Below are 22,347 nucleotides of genomic sequence, written 5' to 3'. Positions count from 1 at the left end.
GCTCAGCTACATTGGGTCATCATGTGTTGAAGGACAATTTCTGCCAATGTGTAGTGCACTGATGGACTGTCATTCCTAGAGTATTTTTTTATGATAATCGAGTACTGATTGCATGTTTAGCAAAGATTCTATGATATAGCATTCAAAAAAGTGGGCGAATACTCAAGTTAATTGATTAATTCAAATTAAAAAGTAATATTTTAAAACAAACTTTTGTATTTACAATATTGCATAACAGCTGGAATGAGTGTTTTGGAAACTCGAGAATTTTGATTCAAATTTTAAGATGGTTTTTGAGGATGACAGTGGTTTGTTTGATGCTCAAGTTACCTGAACATTGAATTCCTGTTTTTCACCAAGGAATCAAAATCCTTCCCATATGGATGGAAAGAAAGGATGATATTGCATTGCATTTTTCGTGTGTTCTCCCTAGCAATATATTCAAAAGCATCATAAACCAGGCACAAATATTTTAAGAAATGCAAATGATATGGCTGCTGTGGATCTAAAATGTCCTGGCAGTGATGTTTCATTGCTCACTGCAAGTTGCATAACATTAGTTATCATTTAAGAAGTGCCTTTGGTGGCACTGGCAGAGGCCTACTGCTTGAAAGATAGATAAGTTGGGCTGACCAGACTGCAGCTGTTCTTCTGTCCAAATTAGACTTAACCCCACATATTTCATACTGTTCTTGGCATTGTGACAGACGCAATGAGAATACAATCAGGCAAGAAACTCTCATATGAATTTTCAAAGTAGACCTCGTGGATAAGGGAGCTTTCTTTTGTTTGTTTCAAAGAAAATCTGAAACTCCTACAGTGGTGATATTTTTAACATTGCAGATGAGATGGGGCCAGGATCATATATAAATTTACAATTAAATATCCTCCAGCTTTCTGAACTCACTGCAACATAATTAATCTTTTGCCCTCAAAATAAGATTGCGGTATGGCCGATTTCCAGTCATGTACTAATTGTAGCCCCAAAAGTAGCTTTTTTTCAGGCTATTAATCTAATGTTAATGGTTTCTTAATATAAGGAGAGTACGCTGTGTTTGATATGGAAATTGGCAGAACAAAAATTATTGGTGTTACATTGTTTTAAAGCTTAATTTTTGTACAAGTTATAGAAAAAGAAAAGTCTCTGCTTCTCAGCCTTGGTATTGCTGTATGTTGCATTTGTTTGTTGTACATGAATCTAATGATGGTATATGTGTGTGTGTTTTTACATGTCCGGAGAAATGCAATCAGCACCAACTGGGCCTGACCAATAAGCCTCTCTCTCGACTTCCTCTGACAGTCAGAAAACATGGTTCATTGGTCGACACCAAGGCCCGCCATTGCTGTTGCATTGTTTCATGGGTAGGTAACTTTTGCTGAACTCGGGTATTATGTTACATTTTCTCGTGCAATTGCTTCCCCCCAGCTTATTTGGATTTCTTCATGTAGTAACATTTTAATTTAATTAGTATGATTTATTAATGGGTTATATTTTGGACCAATAATAACATATGCTAAACTTACTGAGATGATAGTGCATTAACAAGTGGACTGCATTTCATTGCATATGTCTTTATGCAAGATTGAGCTTGTGTGACATCATCTAAAGGAGCAAGTGGACTACTTGGTTGAAAGAGCAATGTTTAATACTGATTTGATAATATTTTTGCTTAATAATGATTTTAACATGGAAGTTCTGTTCACCCATCACCTTTGTGCTTACTGGTCTACATTGGGTTATGGTTCAGTAATGCCTTGATTTTAAAATCCTCATTCTTGTGTTCAAATTGCTTCATGATCTCTCCATATCTCTGTGACCTCCTCCAGCTCTACAGCCCTTATATATGTGGCCTCCGGTAAATTCCCACTTCCTTCGTCACACCATTGCAGCCATTTTGAGAACTAAGCTCTGGAATTCCCTTACTAAATCTCCCTTCTCCCAAGATGCTTCTTCAAATGTAGCTCTTTGACAAAGCATTTTGTAACCCATTCTCGTGTCTCCTTCACTGGCTCAATGTCAGTTTCTGCCTCACACTCCTGTGACCTGCTTTGGGATGTTTTACCATGCTATATAAATGCAGGTTGTTAATGCTGAAGGTGTTAAGTGGAAAATATCAATATTAACCACATTTCCTCAGGTCTGAGTTACTGAGCACAGAAGTACCCTAAACTGCATTCAGTTGAAGAATTTTTATCATGTGACTACTATTTCCTCTTGTTTAGCCCGTCTTCCTTCCCAAAGAAATTGTAGAATGACCACCATGAACAGAATTGCCTGCATTGACAACGAGCAAATAATATCATAATATTTACAGTCATAGCAATGGAATATATCATACCACACTGAACATCTCAGTTTCAAGCTGCTTGTCTTTTTTTTTAACATGGAATTTTTAAATCTTAGTTAATAGCTACATTTTTGTGACTTGGTTTCTTTAGTTTTCCTTTTGTCTCTTATAAGCACCTGCCTTGCAAATTCACGTACTCACATAAAGCAATCTGGCATTTGTTTTATCTTTTTGAAAATATATTGTATGAGTTTTGGATGACTCTGCTGTGAGGAATTGCGTGGAATGGGGGAGAAGATTTGGAGTTATATCATATGGATGCCCCACTTAAAATTCTACCCCATCTTGTAATGTCCATTTAAACTAAACACTTTTAAAGTCAATATTTTGGGATGCTGATGAGAGGATTGGTACAGTATTGTACATATTCTGGTCTCACTCCCAAGCTTCTTTATTGTGGCATATATGCACTTCAACTTTTTAAAAGTCCGGCATGTCTATGTATAAATCGAAGAATACAATCCCAAAATCGTGTATTCCTATATAACGAGAATGGCTTTTTCCCTCAAACCAATAGCCCTTTCTGTGATCTGCTTGTAAGATCCTGAGCTCCTTCATATGATTATATAGGTTTTGAAAAGAAGGTTCCCAATCCCTGTACTATTTTTGTCTTGTGGGTGCAGCTACCTCCACACTGTCCTTCAAAATTTATTTTAATGTTACCATCATAAAGTTTGTCCGTGCTGATTGTGGCCATGCAAAGTAGGGGTTATTTTTCAGTGAACTGATCTCAGATATTCTTGCCTTGCTAAAGAGTGGTTGATTGGAGAAAAAGGGAGGGAGTTTGTGGTGTTTATTGGCAAGAGCAGCAAAGATGCACTTCCAGCATCTTGCCATTTCCCACCACTATGTTGGCCTGCTCTTGCGGCCTATCAGATTGGGTCAACATTTCAAGCATAACCTTACCAAGAAATATCAATAGGTTAGATGAATGGCCAAAAGTATGGCAAATGGATGTCAGTGTAGTAAAGTGTGAGATCACCCACTTTGGATCTAAAAGGGATAGAACAGGGTACTTATGGTGAAAAGGTAAAAACAGTGGAGGTACAATGAGACTTGGTATAGGTATGCAGATCATTACATTGTCATAAACAGTTACAGAAAATAATCAGAAAGGCTAATGGAATGCTGGCCTTTATATCTGGAGGACTAAAATACAAGAGGGCAGAAGTCATGCTTCAGCTACACAAGGCCCTAGTTAGACCACAGCTGAAGTACTGCAAGCAGTTCCAGGCTCCACACCCCAGGAAGGATATATTGGTTTTGGAGGGATGTCATGTAGATTTACTAGAAAGATACCTGGACTCCGAGGATTAAGTTAAGAAGCAAGATTACACGGACAAGGGTTGCATTCCCTGCGATTTGGAAGGAGTGGTGTTTCGGTCAAAATTTTTGAGTTATGAAGGGGAACTGATAGGGTAGATAGAGGGAAACTTTTTATTAGTCGGGGAGTTTTGGACAAATGGCATAGTCTATAAAAATTAAAAGTCAGACCTTTTAGGAATGAAATTAGGAAACACACCTAAATATAAAAATGTTTGGAGCTCTCCTGCAAACTTCAGTTAATGCTCGATCAATTGTAAATCTGGAGATTGATAGATTATTTTAGTTATCCATCAGTACTAAGGGGTATTGGGCAAAGGCCATTATGGAATTAGGCCACAGATCAGCCATGATCTCATTGAATGGCAAACCAGCTTGAGGAGCTTATAGCCTACTGCTGTCCCAAAAGCACGATTATATTCAGCATGTTTGCATTATAGTGGGAAACAACATTGTAATGTGGGAACACTGCTGCAAAATATGAACATAGCAGCAGATTCTCAAGCCAGCCCTCTCTGTGCATCGTAAACATAACAGGCATGATCGGTTTCCATTTTTTAAACCAGCATACATGGAGTTCAGAGCTGACTGGCTTGATAAGTGAGTGCTGCATCTGAATGGTTTTGGGTTGCTGTCCTATGACCTGGGTAAAATGTAGAAGGGCTTTTACATGGTCTTTGGCTAATTACTACACATTCAGTATTCTAGAACAGAGCCAAAATAAATAAAACTGCTTCCATGGAGTGTATTAACTCCATTGATGTTTTTAGTGGCCTTTGAGTACCAGATTACCCTAGGAAGCCTAAGTGTTGTCATGTTAAATGATACCAAGTGACCCCGCTGTATATTTAAAAAGTCTTCAATCAATTGATGCCTTAACAAAGAAAATGTTTAGTGAAGTGCATGCTTAATTCCATTGTAGTTACTTTTAAAAAATTAAGTTTCTCAATTTTGATTTTAAATCAACACTGTTGCTAATTCGCTCTGACCCACAAATTGTCTAATTTTGTGATTTTCCGGTGACTTTGACTTTTAGCTTATTTTTGTGCACATTATTGTGAAACATTCAAGGAGGATGATAGAGTACTTTTGCATTTCAGGGGTTCTTGGATTCTCTCATAGGTTTGGTATAGTGTGGCCAACCACAGAATAGGGCTCCTTCTAGCAAAATGAAATGTCTTTTGTATCAAATTTTGGAAGAGCATTCCCCAAATGCAACACCAACCATTCTTGATGATACTACTATACTGATGCTTGGTTTGATTGGTTTCCAGGAGACTAGATTTTCCTACTGCCATGATAAAGGAAGCCAGATCTAGTTGTGTAGATGCGGAGAACAGATGCCAGAATCTAATCTAAATATACAAGAGGCGTGTGATGTGGATCCATTGAACCATAGAACACTACAGCACAGAAAACAGGCCATTCAGCCCTTCTAGTCTGTGCCGAAATATTATTCCGCTAGTCCCATTGACCTGCACCTAGTCCATAACCCTCCAGACTTCTCTCATCCATGTATCTATCTAATTTACCACGTCAGATGGTCGCTAGTTCCACACTCTCACCACTCTGAGTGAAGAAGTTCCCCCTAATGTTCCCCCAAAACCTTTCCCCTTTCACCCTAAAGCCATGTCCTCTCGTGTTTATCTCTCGTAATCTAAGTGGAAAGAGCCTACTCGCATTTACTCTGTCTATACCCCTCATAATTTTGTAAACTTCTATCATATCTCCCCTCATTCTTCTACGCTCCAAGGAATAAAGTCCTAACCCGTTTAATCTTTCCCTGTAACTCAACTCCTTAAGACCCAGCAACATCCTAGTAAATCTTCTCTGCACTCTCTCAATCTTACTGATATCCTTCCTGTAGTTAGGTGACCAGAACTGCACACAATACTCCAAAGTTGGCCTCACCAATGTCTTATACAACCTCATCATAACATCCCAACTCCTATACTCAATACTTTGATTTATGAAGGCCAGTATGCCAAAAGCTTTCTTTACAACCTTGTCTACCTGTGACGCCACTTTCAGGGAATTATGTATCTGAACTCCAAGATCCCTTTGTTCCTCCGCACTCCTCAGTGCCCTACCATTTACTGTGTATGTCCTACCTTGGTTTGACCTTCCAAAATGTAATACCTCACATTTTTCCGCATTAAATTCCATCTGCCATTTTCTGGCCCATTTTTCCAGTTAGTCCAGATCTCTCTGCAAGCTTTGAAAGCCTTCCTTGCTGACCACAATGCCTCCAATCTTACTGTCATCAGCAAACTTGCTGATCCAATTCACCACATTATCATCCAAATCATTGATATAGACAACAAACAACAATGGTCCCAGCACAGATCCCTGAGGCACACCACTAGTCACAGACCTCCAGTCTAAGAAGCAATCATCCACTACCACTCTGTCTTCTCCCACACACCCAATTTCGAATCCAGTTTACAACCTCTCCATGGATACCAAGTGTCTGAACCTTCTGAACTAACCTCCCATGTGGGACCTTGTCAAAGGCCTTACTAAAGTCCATGTAGACAGCATCCACAGCCTTTCCTTCATCTACTTTCTTGGTAACCTCCTCAAAACTCTACAAGGTTCGTTAAACACGACCTACCACGCACAAAGCCATGCTGACTATCCTTAATCTGCTCTTGGCTTTCCAAATAATTATATATCTGATCTCTCAGAACACCTTCCAATAATTTACCTACTACTGATGTCAGGCTCACTGGCCTGTAATTACCTGGTTTACTTTTGGAGCCTTTTTTAAACAACGGAACAACATGAGCTACCCTCCAATCCTCCGGCACCTCACCCGTGGCTAAGGACATTTTAAATATTTCTGCCAGGGCCCCTGCAATTTCTACACTAGTCTCCCTCAAGGTCTGAGGGAATATCATGTCAGGCCCAGGGGATTTATCTACCTTTATTCGCTGTAAGGCAGCAAGCACCTCCTCCTCTTTAATCTCCATATTTTCCATGAAACTACTGCTTGTTTCCCTTCCTTCCTTATACACTCTGCCAGTTTCCTGATTAAATACTGATGCAAAAAAACTGTTTAAGATCTCCCCCATCTCGTGAGGCTCCACACATAGATGACCACGCTGATCTTCAAGGGAACCAGTTGAGGAATTGAGGAACCAATCAAGGGAACCTTACTATCCTTTTACTCTTAATATACTTGTAGAAACCATTTCACATTATCTGCCAAAGCAACCTCATATCTTTTTGCCTTCCTGATTTCCTTTTTTAGTATTACATTTTTTATACTCTGCAAGTATCTCATTTGCTTCCTGTTGCCTCTACCTGCTATACACCTCTCTCTCCTTCTTAACCAGATCGCCAATATCCCTTGAAAACCAAGGTTCCCTATGCCTATTAACTTTGCCTTTAATCCTGACAGGAACATGCAAACTCTGCACTCTCAAAATTTCGCCTTTGAATGCCTTCCACTTACTGAACACATCCTTGCCGGAAAACAAATTATACCAATCCATTCTTCCTAGATACTTTCTCATTTGCACAAAATTGGCCTTTCTCCAATTTAGAATCTCAACTCGAGGACCAGACCTATCCTTATCCATAATTAGCTTAAAACTAATGACATTGTGATCACTGGACCCAAAATGTTTGCCTACACATACTTCTGTCACCTGACCTGTCTGGTTCCCTAATAGGAGATCAAGTATTGCATCCTCTCTCGTTGGTACCTCTATATACTGATTTAGAAAACTTTCCTGAACACATTTGACAAACTCCAAGCCATCCAGCCCATTTACAGTATGGGAATCCCAGTCAATATGTGAAAAGTTAAAACCTCCTACTATCACAACTTTCTTTTTCTTACATCAGTCTGCCATCTCTACAGATTTGCTCCTCCAATTCTCTCTGACGATTGGGCGGTCTATAATACAACCCTATTAGTGTGGTCACACCTTTCCCATTCCTCAGCTCCACCCATATGGCCTCTGTAGACCAGCCCTCCGGGCTGTCCTGTCTACGCACAGGTGTGATATTTTCCCTGACTAGTAATGCCACTTCTCCCCCTTTCAACCCTCCCCCTCTATCACGTCTGAAACAATGGAACCCCGGAACATTGAGCTGCCAGTCCTGCCCCACCTGCAACCAAGTCTCACTAATAGCAATAATGTTGTAATCCCACGTGCCAATCCACACCCTAAGCTCATCTGCCTTTCCGACAATACTCCTTGCATTGAAATAGATGCACCTGAGAACATTTCTATCATGTACGGACCCTTGATTTCTGTCTATACATGCGTTCCTCGCTTGACCTTTATCCTCCTCCACCTCACTATCTGCTCTAACACTCTGGTTCCCCTCCCCCTGCAAATCTAGTTTAAATGTCCCGAGGCAGCACTAGCAAACGTACCCGCAAGGATGTTAGTCCCCCTCCAGTTCAGGTGCAAACCGTTCTGTCGGAACAGGTTCCACCTTCCATGGAACAGAGCCCAATTGTCAAGAAACATGAAGCCCTCCCTCTTGCACCTTCTCCTTAGCCACGTATTTAGCTGCATTATCCTCCTATTTCTATTCTCACTAGCACATGGCACGGGTAGCACTCCTGAGATTGTAACCCTGGAGGTCCTGTCCTTCAACTTAGCACCTAACTCTAAACTCTCTTTGCAGGACCTCCTCCTCCTTCCTATCCACATCATTGGGCCCTACATGGACCATGACATCTGGCTGCTCACACTCCCTCCTGAGAATACAGAGAACTCGATCCAAGATATCACGGACCCTGGCACCAGGGAGGCAACAGACCATCTGGGATTCTCGATCTCTCCCACAGAACCTCCTATCTGTCCTCCTAACTATTGAATCCCCTATCACTACTGGTCTCCTCTTTTCCCTCCCTCCTTTCTGAGCTGAGGGTCTAGCCTCGGTGCCAGAGATGCAACCACTACAACTTGTCCCTGGTAGGTCGTCCCGACCAACGGTATCCAAAACGGTATACCTATTGTTGACGGGAACGGCCACAGGGGTGCTCTGCTCTTTCTGTCTATTCCCCTTTCCTCTCCTGACAGTCAACCAGCTGCCTGCCTCCTGACTTTTAGGGGTGACTGTCTCCCTGAAACTCCTGTCTATTACTGCCTCTGCCTCCCGTATGATCCGAAGTTCATCCAGCTCTAGCTTCTCAGGAGCTGCAGCTGGATGCACCTTTTGCAGGTTTAGTCATCAGGGACAGTTGTGCTGTCCTTGACTTCCCACATGCTGCATTCGGAGCACTCGACTGCCCCAACTGCTGCCTCCATTACGTACTCCTAATTTACTAAAGGACTTTACCCGGCCCTACCCCACTGGGAGCAAGCTCGTCCTCAGCCTCTGCTCGCCGAAGCCTCTTGAGCCAAAGCCTCAAAGCTCCACTCCTTCACTGGACCACTCACACACTGGCCGCTCCTCTTCACTTCCCCTCCTTTTATTTTCAATCTCCGCGCTCTTTTTCAACTGACCTGCCTTCAGGATCCGCGCTCTTTTTCAAATGTTGAGTGCAAGAGTCCTTCTCCTCGATTCCCTCCTGAGTCGTGGTGACTGCGCTGACTTCTCCCAGAATGCTTCAGTCACTTTTCACCAGCACCCTCTGTTGGATCCAGATACATGCTGAACTAGAGAGAGACGGCCCAAACTAATTTGATGGGTCCTTAGAGCCAGAAAAAAAGGTAGTATTCATCCTACCACTTGTACTTTATTTTAAACGCAAGGCCCAGAAGTCAAAGGACTTTGGTCCCCAGTCCCCAAGTACTTGTAAAAATTGAAACATGAATTTCTGCTCCATGTACACTCAAATGTAGCATTAAACAGCTTCAGCACCTGGGATTCAAAATCGGCCCACCTACAATAAATTGGAGAGTGCAGTGGGATTCTAACCTCTAATGCCATTGGTTGGGTTGATGCAGGTTTGAAATTATTCCCTGCAATTCAGTTCCTGCTCTGGCACTCAAAAGATCTTCTGCTGCCTTCCTGATGGCAAAAGTGTAGGATCTTAAAAAAAAATAAGCTGGCTGAAAATTAGGGATCTGTCTGCTTCACTATATAGAGAATAACCCTTATTTTTTTTTTAACAATGCAGATCAAGTTGCACAACAGGGAATTTTTTGATTGACTTTGGCATAATATCTCATTGTTTGATTTTTGTTTTGCAGATGATTTATTCAAAGTGCATAAGTTGAAGCCAGTAATGAAATGGCGGCAGGCATTTGAAAATTACCTGAAGACGATGCCTCCCTATTATATTGGGGTACGCTAATTTGATAATTTGCATTTTTGTAAATTGTGATCTTTAATGTAATATTTGCCTACAGTCAATTAACACTACACACGGTTAAAAGAATGATGTTTTAAAAGCCTGGTATCTTCTAATTGGGAGGGGAAGAAAGCTTGTACCTTCAGTTGTGGTTTGTCATTGAATGTTGATGCACAGTGGCCATTGATTGTGGGTTTTTAACTGTCCATTATAGTTCTTTCATGCCATGCTATGAAGTAGTAGGACCAGCAAAATGTGTCTTAAAGTTTAGCATCGTATTGGCTTCTTTCATTCTCTGTCTGTTATTCATGCCGTTAAGGGATTGAACATTAGCTTCACTCTCAAATCATAGCTTAACATAACTTGATATAATTGTTACTGGATTGGGTTGTCTGAGCTAATGGCAGAGAGCAGAATCAAGCCATGCCGTTCAGTTTGTAGAATTTGTTCAGAAATGTTTGACGTTTTTGAATGGAAGTTGTTTTAAGTCTGTTTGCTCTTTGTTACTTGTTGAAAGTATTTATTTATTAAGCCTGTCCTGCTCAAGTTGGGTTGGGGAGTCTGCAAAGAGAGATAACTTGCATGAATGGTCAGGAAGAAAAGGAACTTTGATACGTTATTGTGATCATGGATTATCACAGCAGTTATAAACTGCTCTTGGAGGAATTAGTTTAGTTTATCTACCTTAAAAATATTACTACATCATTTGCTTGCTCAATTGTTTTTAAATAAGTTTAACAGTTGAGATAAAATGTAATGCTATTGTGCTGCCTTCTAAAGATCAGTTAGTTCAGGTGCATCACGTCATAAACTGGTAGTTGGAATAAACTGAAGAGCGGTTTCTGTTTATTCCATGAGATGCCACAAAATGAGAATACTCCTTCAATATATAGTCAAGGCTCACTTTTTAAAGTAAAGCTTGAGAGACAGTAACCCAAAGATGTACCTTTCTGCTTGACTATTATTTCTGCCGCTTTTATTGTTTCAAATGTCACTACAGGGAATCATTGAAGACTTGAGATGGAGACTTTTCTGAGAGGCAAAAGAGAGAATAAATGAAATATGAAAGCATTTACTGTTTCTCTGCTCTACAATTTTGCTTCAGTTTTCTTTGTGTGCACATAAATTTTTGGTTTGCTGTCTTACTGTTCTAGTTGTCTTCAAGCAATTTTCTTTACTTTCTCTTAAAATTGTGCATAACATTCATTAGGTAATTCTGTTCAGGTTCACTCTGTAATATGAGTAAAGAACTATGTATGTATGAAGCTCAGATCAGCAGTTGAGACCCATCCAGCATTTCACACACCCTTATGTTGGTCAGTACACTTGAACTTCAGTCCCCTCAGTAGAGTAACTGTTGACATCTGTTACTGGTTTGACTTCTGACCCATCAAAAAGGGACTAGCACTGTCAGAGTTTTGGGATACTAGCTGAGCTCTTTGAATAAGATGATTTCAGAGAACTGCAGTAATCAGGAAATATACTACATGACCTGCATTTTGTATCTGCTGATTAGAATATGATCTAGTGGACTGTGAATCAAACATTGTAATTTCTACCATATTGTGTTCACCATTATGAAGAAATTCTTTGCAGTGAAAGTTTGCTTTGCTGTGTTGATGTCGTAACATTTGTAATCAAAGGCCAAAGAGCAGCAAATGTTGGGAACCACAGTGTACCAGAAAATGCTAACGCCACTTAGCTGATTAGTCTGCATCAGTGACAAGAACAGATAATGTTTCAGATTTCATAAGCCTTCACTTAAAGTTATAGTTGCATTCCTGAAAAGTGCAATTTTAAGTGAAACAATGTTAAGGGAATCAGATTTTCCCATTTAAACCAATGTAAAAGCTGTAATTAGGTTCTACAGGACCTTTCTCTTCAGAAATAAAACCCTGTAAATTGAACTACTTTTATATTTAAGTTTAATTTATTTTTAAAGAAATATTGTAACTTCCTACTAACTCCTGCTCGGTGCCAATCCTGCTTTGTGAACCTCCCATTCACCTCTCCCTGACAACACCCACCCCTCCCTCAGCTATGACAAAGCGGTTTTTGGCCTCTGCCTTTCCCTCACCGTTAACCCTTCAGTCTTGTGGCCTCTGCCGCTCCCGGTCTTTTCTCTTGCTGATACTTCTGCTGCCCGACACACTTGCTCACCACTTCCCTCTCCTGAATCCTCGCTGTGAGTGAGAGCTCTGGAGGTGAGCGGCAGCAGGCAGGAGGAGCAGCTTCAGCTCGCCGGAGGTAAGTCATGAGCCAGTGGGTCAGGGAACGGTAGAGGCCGCGAGCTGGAGGGTCAGGGAGTGGCCTCTGCTGCAAGCTGGTGGATCAGGGAGTGAGTGAGGCAACTCTAAGATGGCACTGATTGGATCATGCGGCCTCACATCAGACCGGCGCGAAGTGGCCCTAAAACTAAATGAGTACAGGTGCCATCAAATGATCGACATTTAAGTGATTCGGTGTAAATGGGGCAGCTTAAAACAGGGACTTACTCATGTGTTTTAAACTTCCTAATTTTTCTCATGCTTCCTTTTATCTGTGCATTTTTAACTTTTGCCCTTCAACTATTTGCTGATCCCTACCAAAGCACTTTACAGGTCATTCGAAGCTGTGCCTCTATTTTCTCCCCTTTCCCCTTGTCCTGTTTCTTGTTAAGTGCTGTTTATCTGTAATATCCCTCCATTTTGAGGAAGGATTTATACCCATTATGTTAATTGATTCATGTTTTCTTAATTGGATGTTGCCTGATCTGTGCCTCAAGCACTTTGTTTATATTACATATTCTTAATGACTGGCTTGGCTGTAAATATAACTTTCCTGATTAGGTGAAGGTGACCTATTACTGTTTCTGAATTAAATGCTGATTGCTCCGGTGCACAGAAATTATATTGAACTAATTTTAAATGTTTCTCTTGCTAATGCTGAGAGGGCTCCTGGTTTAGATCTGTTGCTATTTATGTTGACATTTGTGTGATTGGATGGCTAATTTACTTCTGTTTTGTGCCCTGCTTTAGAATAGTTTATTGCATTGTGAAATTTTGAGTGCTGTGTGCTTGGAGGTTAGTCTCATTAGTCCAATACTAACTCAGAATTAAATGTATACTGGACACTCTTCCAAAGTAAATCACAAAGGTGATCTTATTATTTTTGATCTAAACTACAGTTAGATGCCAAGTGTGAAACTATCAGTGTCAACCAGAGGATTAACTGGATTTGTAAACAATATGTCATCATTTGCTTTTATCCCCCAACACAATTGAATAAAATATACTTAAATTTGAAGTGGCTGAATCATTGCATGCTAGAGTGAGAATTGCTCATGTTATTTTTGGGTACTTAAGCCCTTGAGGCTGGTGGTAACTAGCCAGAAGATTATGGTTTTGACTGAATGTAATTTGTGATAGTGTGAAGATTAGAATTTTAGGACATATAATTTCCTGATGCTTGCATGTCATGAAGTGCGTATATATCACAGCTCCCATGAGACAGTTATTGACAAAAAATCTGGTATGTTTTAAAAATTGTCCCAGCTCTTTGAGTGGTGTAGTTCACAAAAAGTTTGGGCATTGAGTTGATATTAAGTTGATGTTAAAATTGTTTCTAAATTTCTTAGTTGTACAAGTGACTAAAAAGACAGAATACTCTAGAAATGGAATAGTGAGTACTCTGGTAATTAGCTAATACTAATGCTATTGTAGAGGCAGGCAGTGGTAGGAACACAGCATGCTGAATGGAACTCTGGATCTTATTTTTTCCCTTCCACCAATAGCATTCTCTGTTTGCTGTTATCTATCAAATTTGGCCTAATTAAGATTTGGGAATCTAGGTGAGGTGGGGTTGTGGAAGAAGGAGTGCAGTGGAAAAACCAGTCATAGTATTGTGGCAAAGAACATGTTGCCATCTGGTATCAGCAATACTTAAGTGGTTGAACTGTAATGAAGTATTTTTGAAATGCAGCCACTGTTGTGGTGTAGGAAACACTTCACGCACAGCAAGCTCCCACAAGCAGCAATCTGATAATGGACTAGATAATGTTATGTTTAAGTAACAAATATCGGCCAGGACACCAGGGAAAACTCTCTTGCTGTTCCTCAAATAGTGCCACTATGAGATCTTTAATGCCCACCCACAAGGGCAGATGGGGCCTCGGTTTAACTGGACCTTTGACAGTGCAGCATTTCCTTAATACCACTCTAAAGTGTCAGCTAAATTTTGTAGTCAAGTCTTTGGAGTGGCATGTGCATGCACAACCTTCTGACACTGAAGCGATTTATCTCACTACTGTATTTCAGGATCTTTTATGATACTTTTAATGTTGCAGCTTCAAGATTATAAAAATCCTCATTTCACTTTTCTGGTTGTAAAATTCCATTCACAAGTTTTGCTAGTATTTGTGTAAAAGATCAGAAAACTCCCATTGCCTTGTAAATGTTGAAAGACCTGTGTGTATGCTGATTGACAGTCCTCTGGAACCAGAGAACAATGGTTTTAAAAAGGCATTTCAGCCCATCTACAGAATTGAATAGTTGAATTTCTTTCAAGTGGCTACTTTCCCCACTTATTTTTCTTCTTGCAAGCGGTCACTAATTCACATGAAGTTATTGAACAGTGAAAGAAAAGATCTTCTATAACTGAGATAATTGAACTGCACATCAATGAAACCTTTCTTAACCTCAAAAAAGAAAAAAAAACTGGGGTCTGAAACTCTGCATTCTGCGCTTGGCCATTGTTCCAGCAAGAATTTCTTTCTAGTACTTTGGATTCACAAATACCTCTAACCTGTATCAAAGCTATTTGATTTCAAATCCCTATTGCTTGTCACAGAGTCATAGAGGCCCACAGCACAGAAAAAGGCCCTTCGGCCCATCGAGTCTGCGCCTGACAGACAAGTACTCAACTATTCTATTCCCATTTTCCAGCACTAGGCCCCATAGCCTTGTATGCCATGGCATCGCAAATGCACATCCAAATACTACTTAATGTTATGAGGGTTTCTGCCTCTACCACCCTTTCAAGCAGTGAGTTCCAGATTCCCACCACCCTCTGGGTGAAAAAATTCTTCCTCACATCCCCTCTAAACCACCTTCCCCTTATCTTAAATCTATTCCCCCTGGCTATTGATCCCTCTACCAAGGGGAGAAGTTCCTTCCTGTCTACCCTATCTATGCCCTTCATAATTTTATACACCTCAATCATGTGCCCCCTCAATCTCCTGTGCTTCGGGGAAAATAACCCCAGTCTATCCAATCTCTCCTCATAACTAAAACTCTCCAGCCCAGGCATCATCCTGGTAAATTTCCTCTGCACTCTCTCTAGTGCAATCACATCCTTCCTATAATGCAGATTCCAGAACTGCATGCAATACTTTAGTTGTGGCCTAACCAGCGTTTTATACAGCTCCAGCATAACCTCCCTGCTCTTATATTCTTTGCCTCATCTAATCAAGGCAAGTATCCCATATGCCTTCTTAACCACCTTACCTACCTGTCTCACTACCTTAAGGGACTGGTGGACGTGCACACCAAGGTCCCTCTGATCCTCAGTACTTCCCAGGGCCCTACCATTCATCATGTATTCCCGTGCCTTGTTTGTCCTGCCCCAATACATCACCTCACACATATCCAGATTAAATTCCATTTGCCACTGATCAGCCCATCTGACCAGCCCGTCTATATCCTCCTGTAATCCAAGGCTATCCTCCTCACTATTTGACACCTCACTAATTTTCGTGTCATCCACGATCTTACTGATCGACCCTCCTACGTTCAAGTCTAAATCGTTTAAATGTACCACAAACAGCTTAGGGACCCAACACCGATCCTTGTGGAACCCCACTGGACACAGATATCCAGTCACAAAAACACCCCTCGACCATCGCCCTCTGCTTCCTGTAGTCAGCCAATTTTGAATCCAATTTGCCAAATTGCCTTGGATCCCATGGGCTCTTACCTTTGTTATCAGTCTCCCATGCGGAACCTTATCAAAAGCCTTGCTGAAGTCCAAGTGGACTACGTCAAATGCATTGCCCTCATCTACACACCTGGTCACCTCTTTGAAAAATTCAATCAAATTGGTCAAACATGACCTCCCCTTAACAAAACCATGCTGACTGTCCTTGATTAACCCCTGCCTCTCCAAGTGTAGATTCATTCTGTCCCCCAGAATTGCTTCCAATAGTTTCCCCACCACTGAGGTTAGACTGATTGGCCTGTAGTTCCTTGGTTTATCCCTTCCTCCCTTGAATAACGGTACCACATTGGTTGTCCTCCAGTCCTCTGGCACCTCTCCTGTGGCCAGAGAGGTATTGAAAATTATTGCCAGTGCCCCTGCTATCTCCTCCCTTGCGTCACTCAACAGCCTGGGATACATTTCATCCAGGCCTGGAGATTTATCTACTTTTAAACCTGCCACATCACTTAGAACCTCCTCCCTTTGCTAATTTCTTAAATTATATCACAGTCCTTTTGCCTGATTTCCATACCCATGTCGTCCCTCTCACTTGTGAACGCCAACATAAAGTATTAATTTAGAACCCTACCTACGTCTTGGGCTCCACACACAAGTTATCACTACAGCCCTTAATGGGCTCTATTCTTTCTCTAGTTATCCTCTTATTCAATATACTTGTAAAATAACTTTGGATTTTCCTTTATTTTACCTGCCAATGTTTTTTCATGCCCCCTTTTTGCTCTGCTAATTTCCTTTTTAAGTTTCCCCCCTACTCATTCTATACTCCTCTAGGGCTTCGACTGTTTTGAGCCCTCGGTATCTGGCATTAGCCTCCCTTTTTCTCTTTATTCAATCCTGTATATCCCTTGACATCCAGGGTTCCGTGGATTTGTTGATCCTGCCCTTTATTTTTACTGGAATATGTTGGCCCTGTACTCTCCCTATTTCCTTCTTGAATAAATCCCACTGCTCTGACGCAGATTTACCTAAAAATTGCTGCTCCCAGTCCACTCTGGCCAAATCATATCTGATCTTATTAAAATCGGCCTTCCCCCAATTTGGAACACTGATTTCTGGCCCATCCTTGTCCTTTTCCATAACAATCTTGAATCTAACAGGGTTATGATCACTATCTGCAAAATACTGCCCCACTGATACCTCTACCACTTGCCGGCTACATTCCCCAAAATTAAGTCCAGGGCCACCCTCTCTCTTGTAGGACCTTCTACATACAGGCTTCAAAAGCTCTCCTGGATGCATTTTAAGAATTCCGCTCCCTCTAAACTTATCACACTATGACTAACCCAGTTAATGTTGGGGAAGTTGAAATCCCCCACTATCACTACCCTATTATTTTTACAATTCTCTGAAATTTGCTCTTCTATTTCTCTGACTATTTGGGGGCCTATAGTACACTCCCAGCAATGTGATTGCTCCTTTTTGTTCTTTTGTTCTACCCATATGGCTTCATTTGAGGAGCCTTCTAAGATGTCATCCCTCCTTACTGCTGTAATTGATTCCTTGATCAATATTGCGATACCCCCTCCTTTTTTTACCTCCTTCCCTGTCTTGCCTGAAGACCCTATATCCTGGAATATTGAGCTGCCAATTCTGCCCCCCTCTGAACCATGTCTCTGTAACAGCAATGACATCATACTTCTATGTGCTAATTTGTGCTCTCAACTCATTTGCCTTATTCGTCAGACTCCTTGCATTAAAATAAATACCATCCAACCTTGCCAAACTCTCTTGTGCCTTAACTGGCCTATAATTTCTATGCCTTCCAGACTCACTTGCTTTCTCTTCTAATTTTGGCTGTGCATCTCCCCTACTGAACCTCCTCTCAGGATCCCATCCCCCTGCCAAGTTAGTTTAAACTCTCCCCAACAGCACTAGCAAACCTCCCCGCAAGGATGATGGTCACAGTCCGGTTCAGGTGCAACCCGTCTGCCTTGTACAGGTCACACCGCCCCCAGAAATGGCCCCAATGTCCCAGAAACCTAAAGCCCTCCCTCCTGCACCATCTCTCCAGCCACGCATTCATCTGGACTAACGTCCTATTTCTGTACTCACTAGTGCATGGCACCGGAAGTAATCCAGAGATTACTACCTTTTGAGGTCCTGTTTTTTAATCTGTTTCCTAGCTCCTTAAATTCTGCTTGCAGGACCTCATCCCTCTTTCTACCTATGTCGTTGGTACCAATATGTATCACAATTTCTGTCTGTTTGCTCTTCCCCTTTAGAATGGCCTGCAGCCGTTCAGTGACACCCTTGACCCTGGCACCAGGGAGGCAACATGTGATCCTGGAATCACATCTATGGCCGCAGAAACGCCAATCTGCTCCCCTTACAATCGAGTCTCCTCTCACTATTGTTGTATTCCCCCCAGTACAGTTCAGCCATTCACAATGCCTTGAGCGTAGCTGCACTCCCCAGAGGGACCATAACTCTCACCGTTTTTCAACGCAGAGAAACAGTTCTCGAGCAAGATGCATCCTGGGGATTTCCTGACTACCTGCCTAACACCTTTCTTCTGATGATGGTCACCCATCCCCCCCTCCGTCTGCACTTCCGTAAGCTGTGGGGTGACCATGTCTAAAAATGTGCTATCTACGAAACTCTCAGCCTCATGGATGCACCTCAGAGCCTCCAGCTGCCGCTCAAGCTCCGAAACTCAGAGCTCAAGTAGCTGCAGCTGGTGGCACTTCCTGCACACCTGGTCAGCCAGAGCGCAAGCAGCATCTAGGACTTCCCACATGTTGCAGGCTGTACATAACAAGGTACTGAGCTGCCCTGCCATGCCACTAGTTGAAAAAACCTTACTTTAAGTTAAATACAGTACAAAAAGTTAAATTATTTTTGTACTTTAAATAAAAACTAGAATCCTTACATTTCCTTAGCTTAATCTATTTTAAACTGGAGAAAAACACTTACCCACTACTCACCAATCAGCTGTCACATTTGTGCTGACATCATTTTTTGAAGCTCCCCTGCACTCGTGCTGGTTCTCATCTCTCTGCCGCTCTTTCGCAATGTCTTGTGATGTCACTCTGGTTATTTTCAACAAGAACTGACTGCAGGACACTCTTCCCAGACTGCTTCACTGCGATGCTGATTGCAGGACATTCTTCCCAGGCTGCTTCACCGCGATGCTGATTGCAGGACATTCTTCCCAGGCTGCTTCACCACGATGCTGACTGCAGGACACACTTCCCAGACTACTTCACCGCGATGCTGACTGCAGGACACACTTCCCAGACTGCTTCACCACGATGCTGACTGCAGGATATTCTTCCCAGACTGTTTCACCGCGATGCTGTCTGCAGGACACACTTCCCAGGCTACCTCACCGCGATGCTGACTGCAGGACACACTTCCCAGACTGCTTCACTGCGATGCTGACTGCAGGACACACTTTCCAGGCTGCTTCACTGCGATGCTGACTGCAGGACACACTTCCCAAGCTGCTTCACCGCGATGCTGACTGCAGGATATTCTTCCCAGACTGCTTCACTGCGATGCCGACTGCAAGATGCTCTTCCCCAAGCTAATGCACAAAAGAGCTGCCTTTTCCAGCCCTTGTTTAAAATGGGCCAACTCCTTGTGGAACTGGATGTGGTGATGAGCCTGTGTTGCTGCCAGATGCGAGTTGGAACATTGCAGCCTAAAAAGCATTCACTTTCTGTGCAGTTGTAAACAATCCTTTTGAGGCCATTGTTTTTGGGGTCAATCAAGAAAGCAGCTTACAGTCTGTTGCAAAATGTGTGTAGTTTGGTAGGTCTCATGAAGAGGTTGAGTCTTGTATAGATTAACAGGAAGTGTTTATTAACTGCTAGTAACTACATACACACTTACAGTATAAGGCAGGATGGGGAACCTTTTTCTTATCAAGGGCCACACAGACAAAATCAGTTGCAGGCCACACACACACTCTGTGATTTAGTTTTATTAGAATGCAGAAACATTGAACTCACCCACTGTTTTAATGCAATGGCTGAGTTTGCTTTTTATAGATTCTACGCTGTTTACAATGACTGGTGTTTCAGTCTGAAATACTGCTACTTCCAAAACCTCCTGCCATGTTCACCAGAGGCATGAACAATGTGGGCTGTGACTGCCGCTGGTGATGACCTTTAACTGGTGGAGTTTGGCTTGCCAGCACCACCTCGAGGGCAATTAGAGATGGACAATAAATAATGGCCTAACCAGTGACGCCCGCATCCCATGAATGAATAATAAAAAGATGGTCGATTTCATGGTGGGGTGGTCCTCCTTTTCTCATCCTCCAGGGAGAGAATGGTCCTGAGGCTAATCCTCACGGTATTACAGGAGAGTAACAGCAAACAGAAATGGACAGGGTTACTTTGAAAGAGTAGAACTGGGCCTGCATTGAACGCCAACTCAACTGGTAAAAATAAATGAGTGCACCCCTGGTATAAGGTCTAGGCTAGGAGCTGCCTCCGTGCTTGCTTCTAAACATGTCTCTGTCCAGTACAAGACTGCGCACTAGACTTGGGTTATGTGTTCCTTTACATCTGTGGGGGTGGTACAGAACCCAGTTCCTTGTTGACCCTTTCTATGCCATACTACACAGTCAACTTTGCAGTGTAGTCAATACAAGGGCAGCTATAGTTTGCTTGTGACCACAGGGAAGGCTGGCTACAATTAGCAGTTGCACTGAAACCAATGCCACAAAGCTGCATTAATGTGATGTAACTTCTATTTGTGATGCTATAGAGGGAGGGTGAGATAGTGTTGACGGAGCAGCATTCGCCCTTCATTCAGCTGTACTGATAAAAGTTAACTGGTGATTTATCTCATTGCTGTTTGTGGGATCTTGCTTGTTTGTGTGAAATAGCTGTTCCATTTGTCTCAGCCACAGCACTCCAAAGTAATTAATTTTAGATGGAAGTGCTTTGAGGTGTTTGGAGACAGAAGCTGCTGAATGCTAATGGAAGCCAGTTAATCAAGACTTTTATTTCACTTCTGGATACTTTGCATCAAAATGGTGAAGAACTGAAACTCGCCATGCTAAGGATCTGCTAAACTGAACATTTTCTTAAGCCTGTCAAATTAGAGATTGGATATTTTCTTTTGTCCCAGTTTACAAAACTGAACCGATCATCAGTGAAACTTGCCCAGTTTTAAATTGGGGAACCATTACCATTTGAAAGAAATTCTAACTTCCTTTCCCCCCTGCTGATGACTAAGTTCTCATTCAAAAAAAACCCCTTAAAATATGTTGCATTCTCCTAATTTTTTTGATCCCACCATGGTCAAAATCAGTGATGGGCAACCTAGGCTAGTGAGTGGGCCACATGAGTGGCAGTCCTTCATCTCAGTGGGCCGCATGAGTGGCAGTCCTTCATCTCAGTGGGCTGCATGAGTGGCAGTCCTTCATCTCAGTGGGCCGCATGGTTGAAATTAAGCATGTACACTTGCCATGACTCATAGAATGAGAATTTGCGGGGCATGCCGATTCAACTGTAGCCGAGCTTTGGACGCATGAGGGGCGCGCGGCTCTGGCAGTCAATGTTGTGTGCAATCAGCATGCACCTCACTTTATGTGCCCTTTGTATGCTGATCAGTTTAGTAATATCGGTAGGAAAAAAACTAATTGATGGAAACTAACGGAATCTGGCAGCCCTGTGCATGGGCAAAGGTCAACAAAATGTTTTGCGGCCCATGGACCGAAGGTTGCCCACCATTGGTCTAAATTCACCAGTCTGAGCAAACCTATAGCAATCCACCAGATCCAGGAAGCTGAAAATAATGTAAACAATGGGCAAAAAACCAGCGGATTTTGTGGGCAGCATCTATTACAACAGATCAAGTATGATGATGTGGTGGGGGTGTTAAGGTTGGCCAGGAAGAGGGAAGCAGATTCCTTTTTTAATGTACATATATTTTTAGCAAGTTTCTGCACCATTTATTCATACTTGAGTGTACGTTTGGAGGAGTAGGGACACATTCAGATAGTTGATGATTGGGGTTTGGGATGATTTGTTGATGGCCCCTGGATTGGAGGGACGTTATCAAGGGTCTTTGAAATGTGGTGATGGACTTTGTTTCAGACCCTTTGTGGCGCCGGAGTAGGGGCTTGAATTTGTGACTTCAGTGTCTATCTCCAAAAAAGTCGCTATTGTTGTGGACTTCCAGGAATGACAGGCATTAGTAGGCCTGCAGTGGACGCTGCAGCTTGATGAATCTCTACCCAAAAAGGTTGTATTAGGGATGCAGGATCAAAATGTGTGCTGGTTTGAACCCCTATACCCCCAGAATGCTGTATGGCAAGCTCAGTGTTATTTTGCACTTTGTTGTAGACGGTATGCTTCTGTACCTTTTACCCATTGTTTCTTGCATTTCCTTTTTTTATTAATTTATGTGATGTGGGCGTCGCTGCCTGGGCCAGCATTTATTGCCCATCCCTTATTGCTCTTGAAAAGGTGCTGGTGAGCTGCT

The 22,347-nt window shown here is 42.1% G+C and overlaps 1 protein-coding gene and 1 long non-coding RNA gene across 10 annotated transcripts in view; one reads left to right on the top strand and one right to left on the bottom strand.

The window, feature by feature from the left end:
* The window catches only part of LOC121290549 (integrator complex subunit 6-like), a 111,387-nt gene that overhangs the window by 53,248 nt on the left and 35,792 nt on the right, over positions 1 to 22,347 (top strand). For 3 of the 9 annotated variants that reach the window (XR_005945831.1, XM_041211068.1, XM_041211067.1), the window contains one exon: positions 9,833 to 9,927. Coding sequence is in view for 2 of the 9 variants with exons in the window: in XM_041211068.1 (XP_041067002.1) it covers positions 9,833 to 9,927 (95 nt within the window). In the remaining 7 variants the exon portion in view is untranslated. Of the gene's footprint in view, positions 1 to 1,232; positions 1,363 to 9,832; positions 9,928 to 22,347 lie in introns of those variants that run through there. The other 6 variants (XR_005945828.1, XR_005945829.1, XR_005945830.1 and 3 more) reach the window with 6 other exon arrangements.
* LOC121290550 lies at positions 9,190 to 12,305 on the bottom strand. The gene is made up of 3 exons (XR_005945837.1): positions 12,011 to 12,305; positions 10,880 to 10,965; positions 9,190 to 9,295 (listed from the first exon to the last, which is right to left on the bottom strand). It is a non-coding gene; the product is annotated as an uncharacterized LOC121290550 (long non-coding RNA).

Source organism: Carcharodon carcharias, chromosome 18 (genome assembly GCF_017639515.1).
Source record: "Carcharodon carcharias isolate sCarCar2 chromosome 18, sCarCar2.pri, whole genome shotgun sequence".
In the NCBI taxonomy this organism is placed as follows: Eukaryota; Metazoa; Chordata; class Chondrichthyes; order Lamniformes; family Lamnidae; genus Carcharodon; species Carcharodon carcharias.
This window is presented reverse-complemented; position numbering and strand designations above follow the sequence as displayed.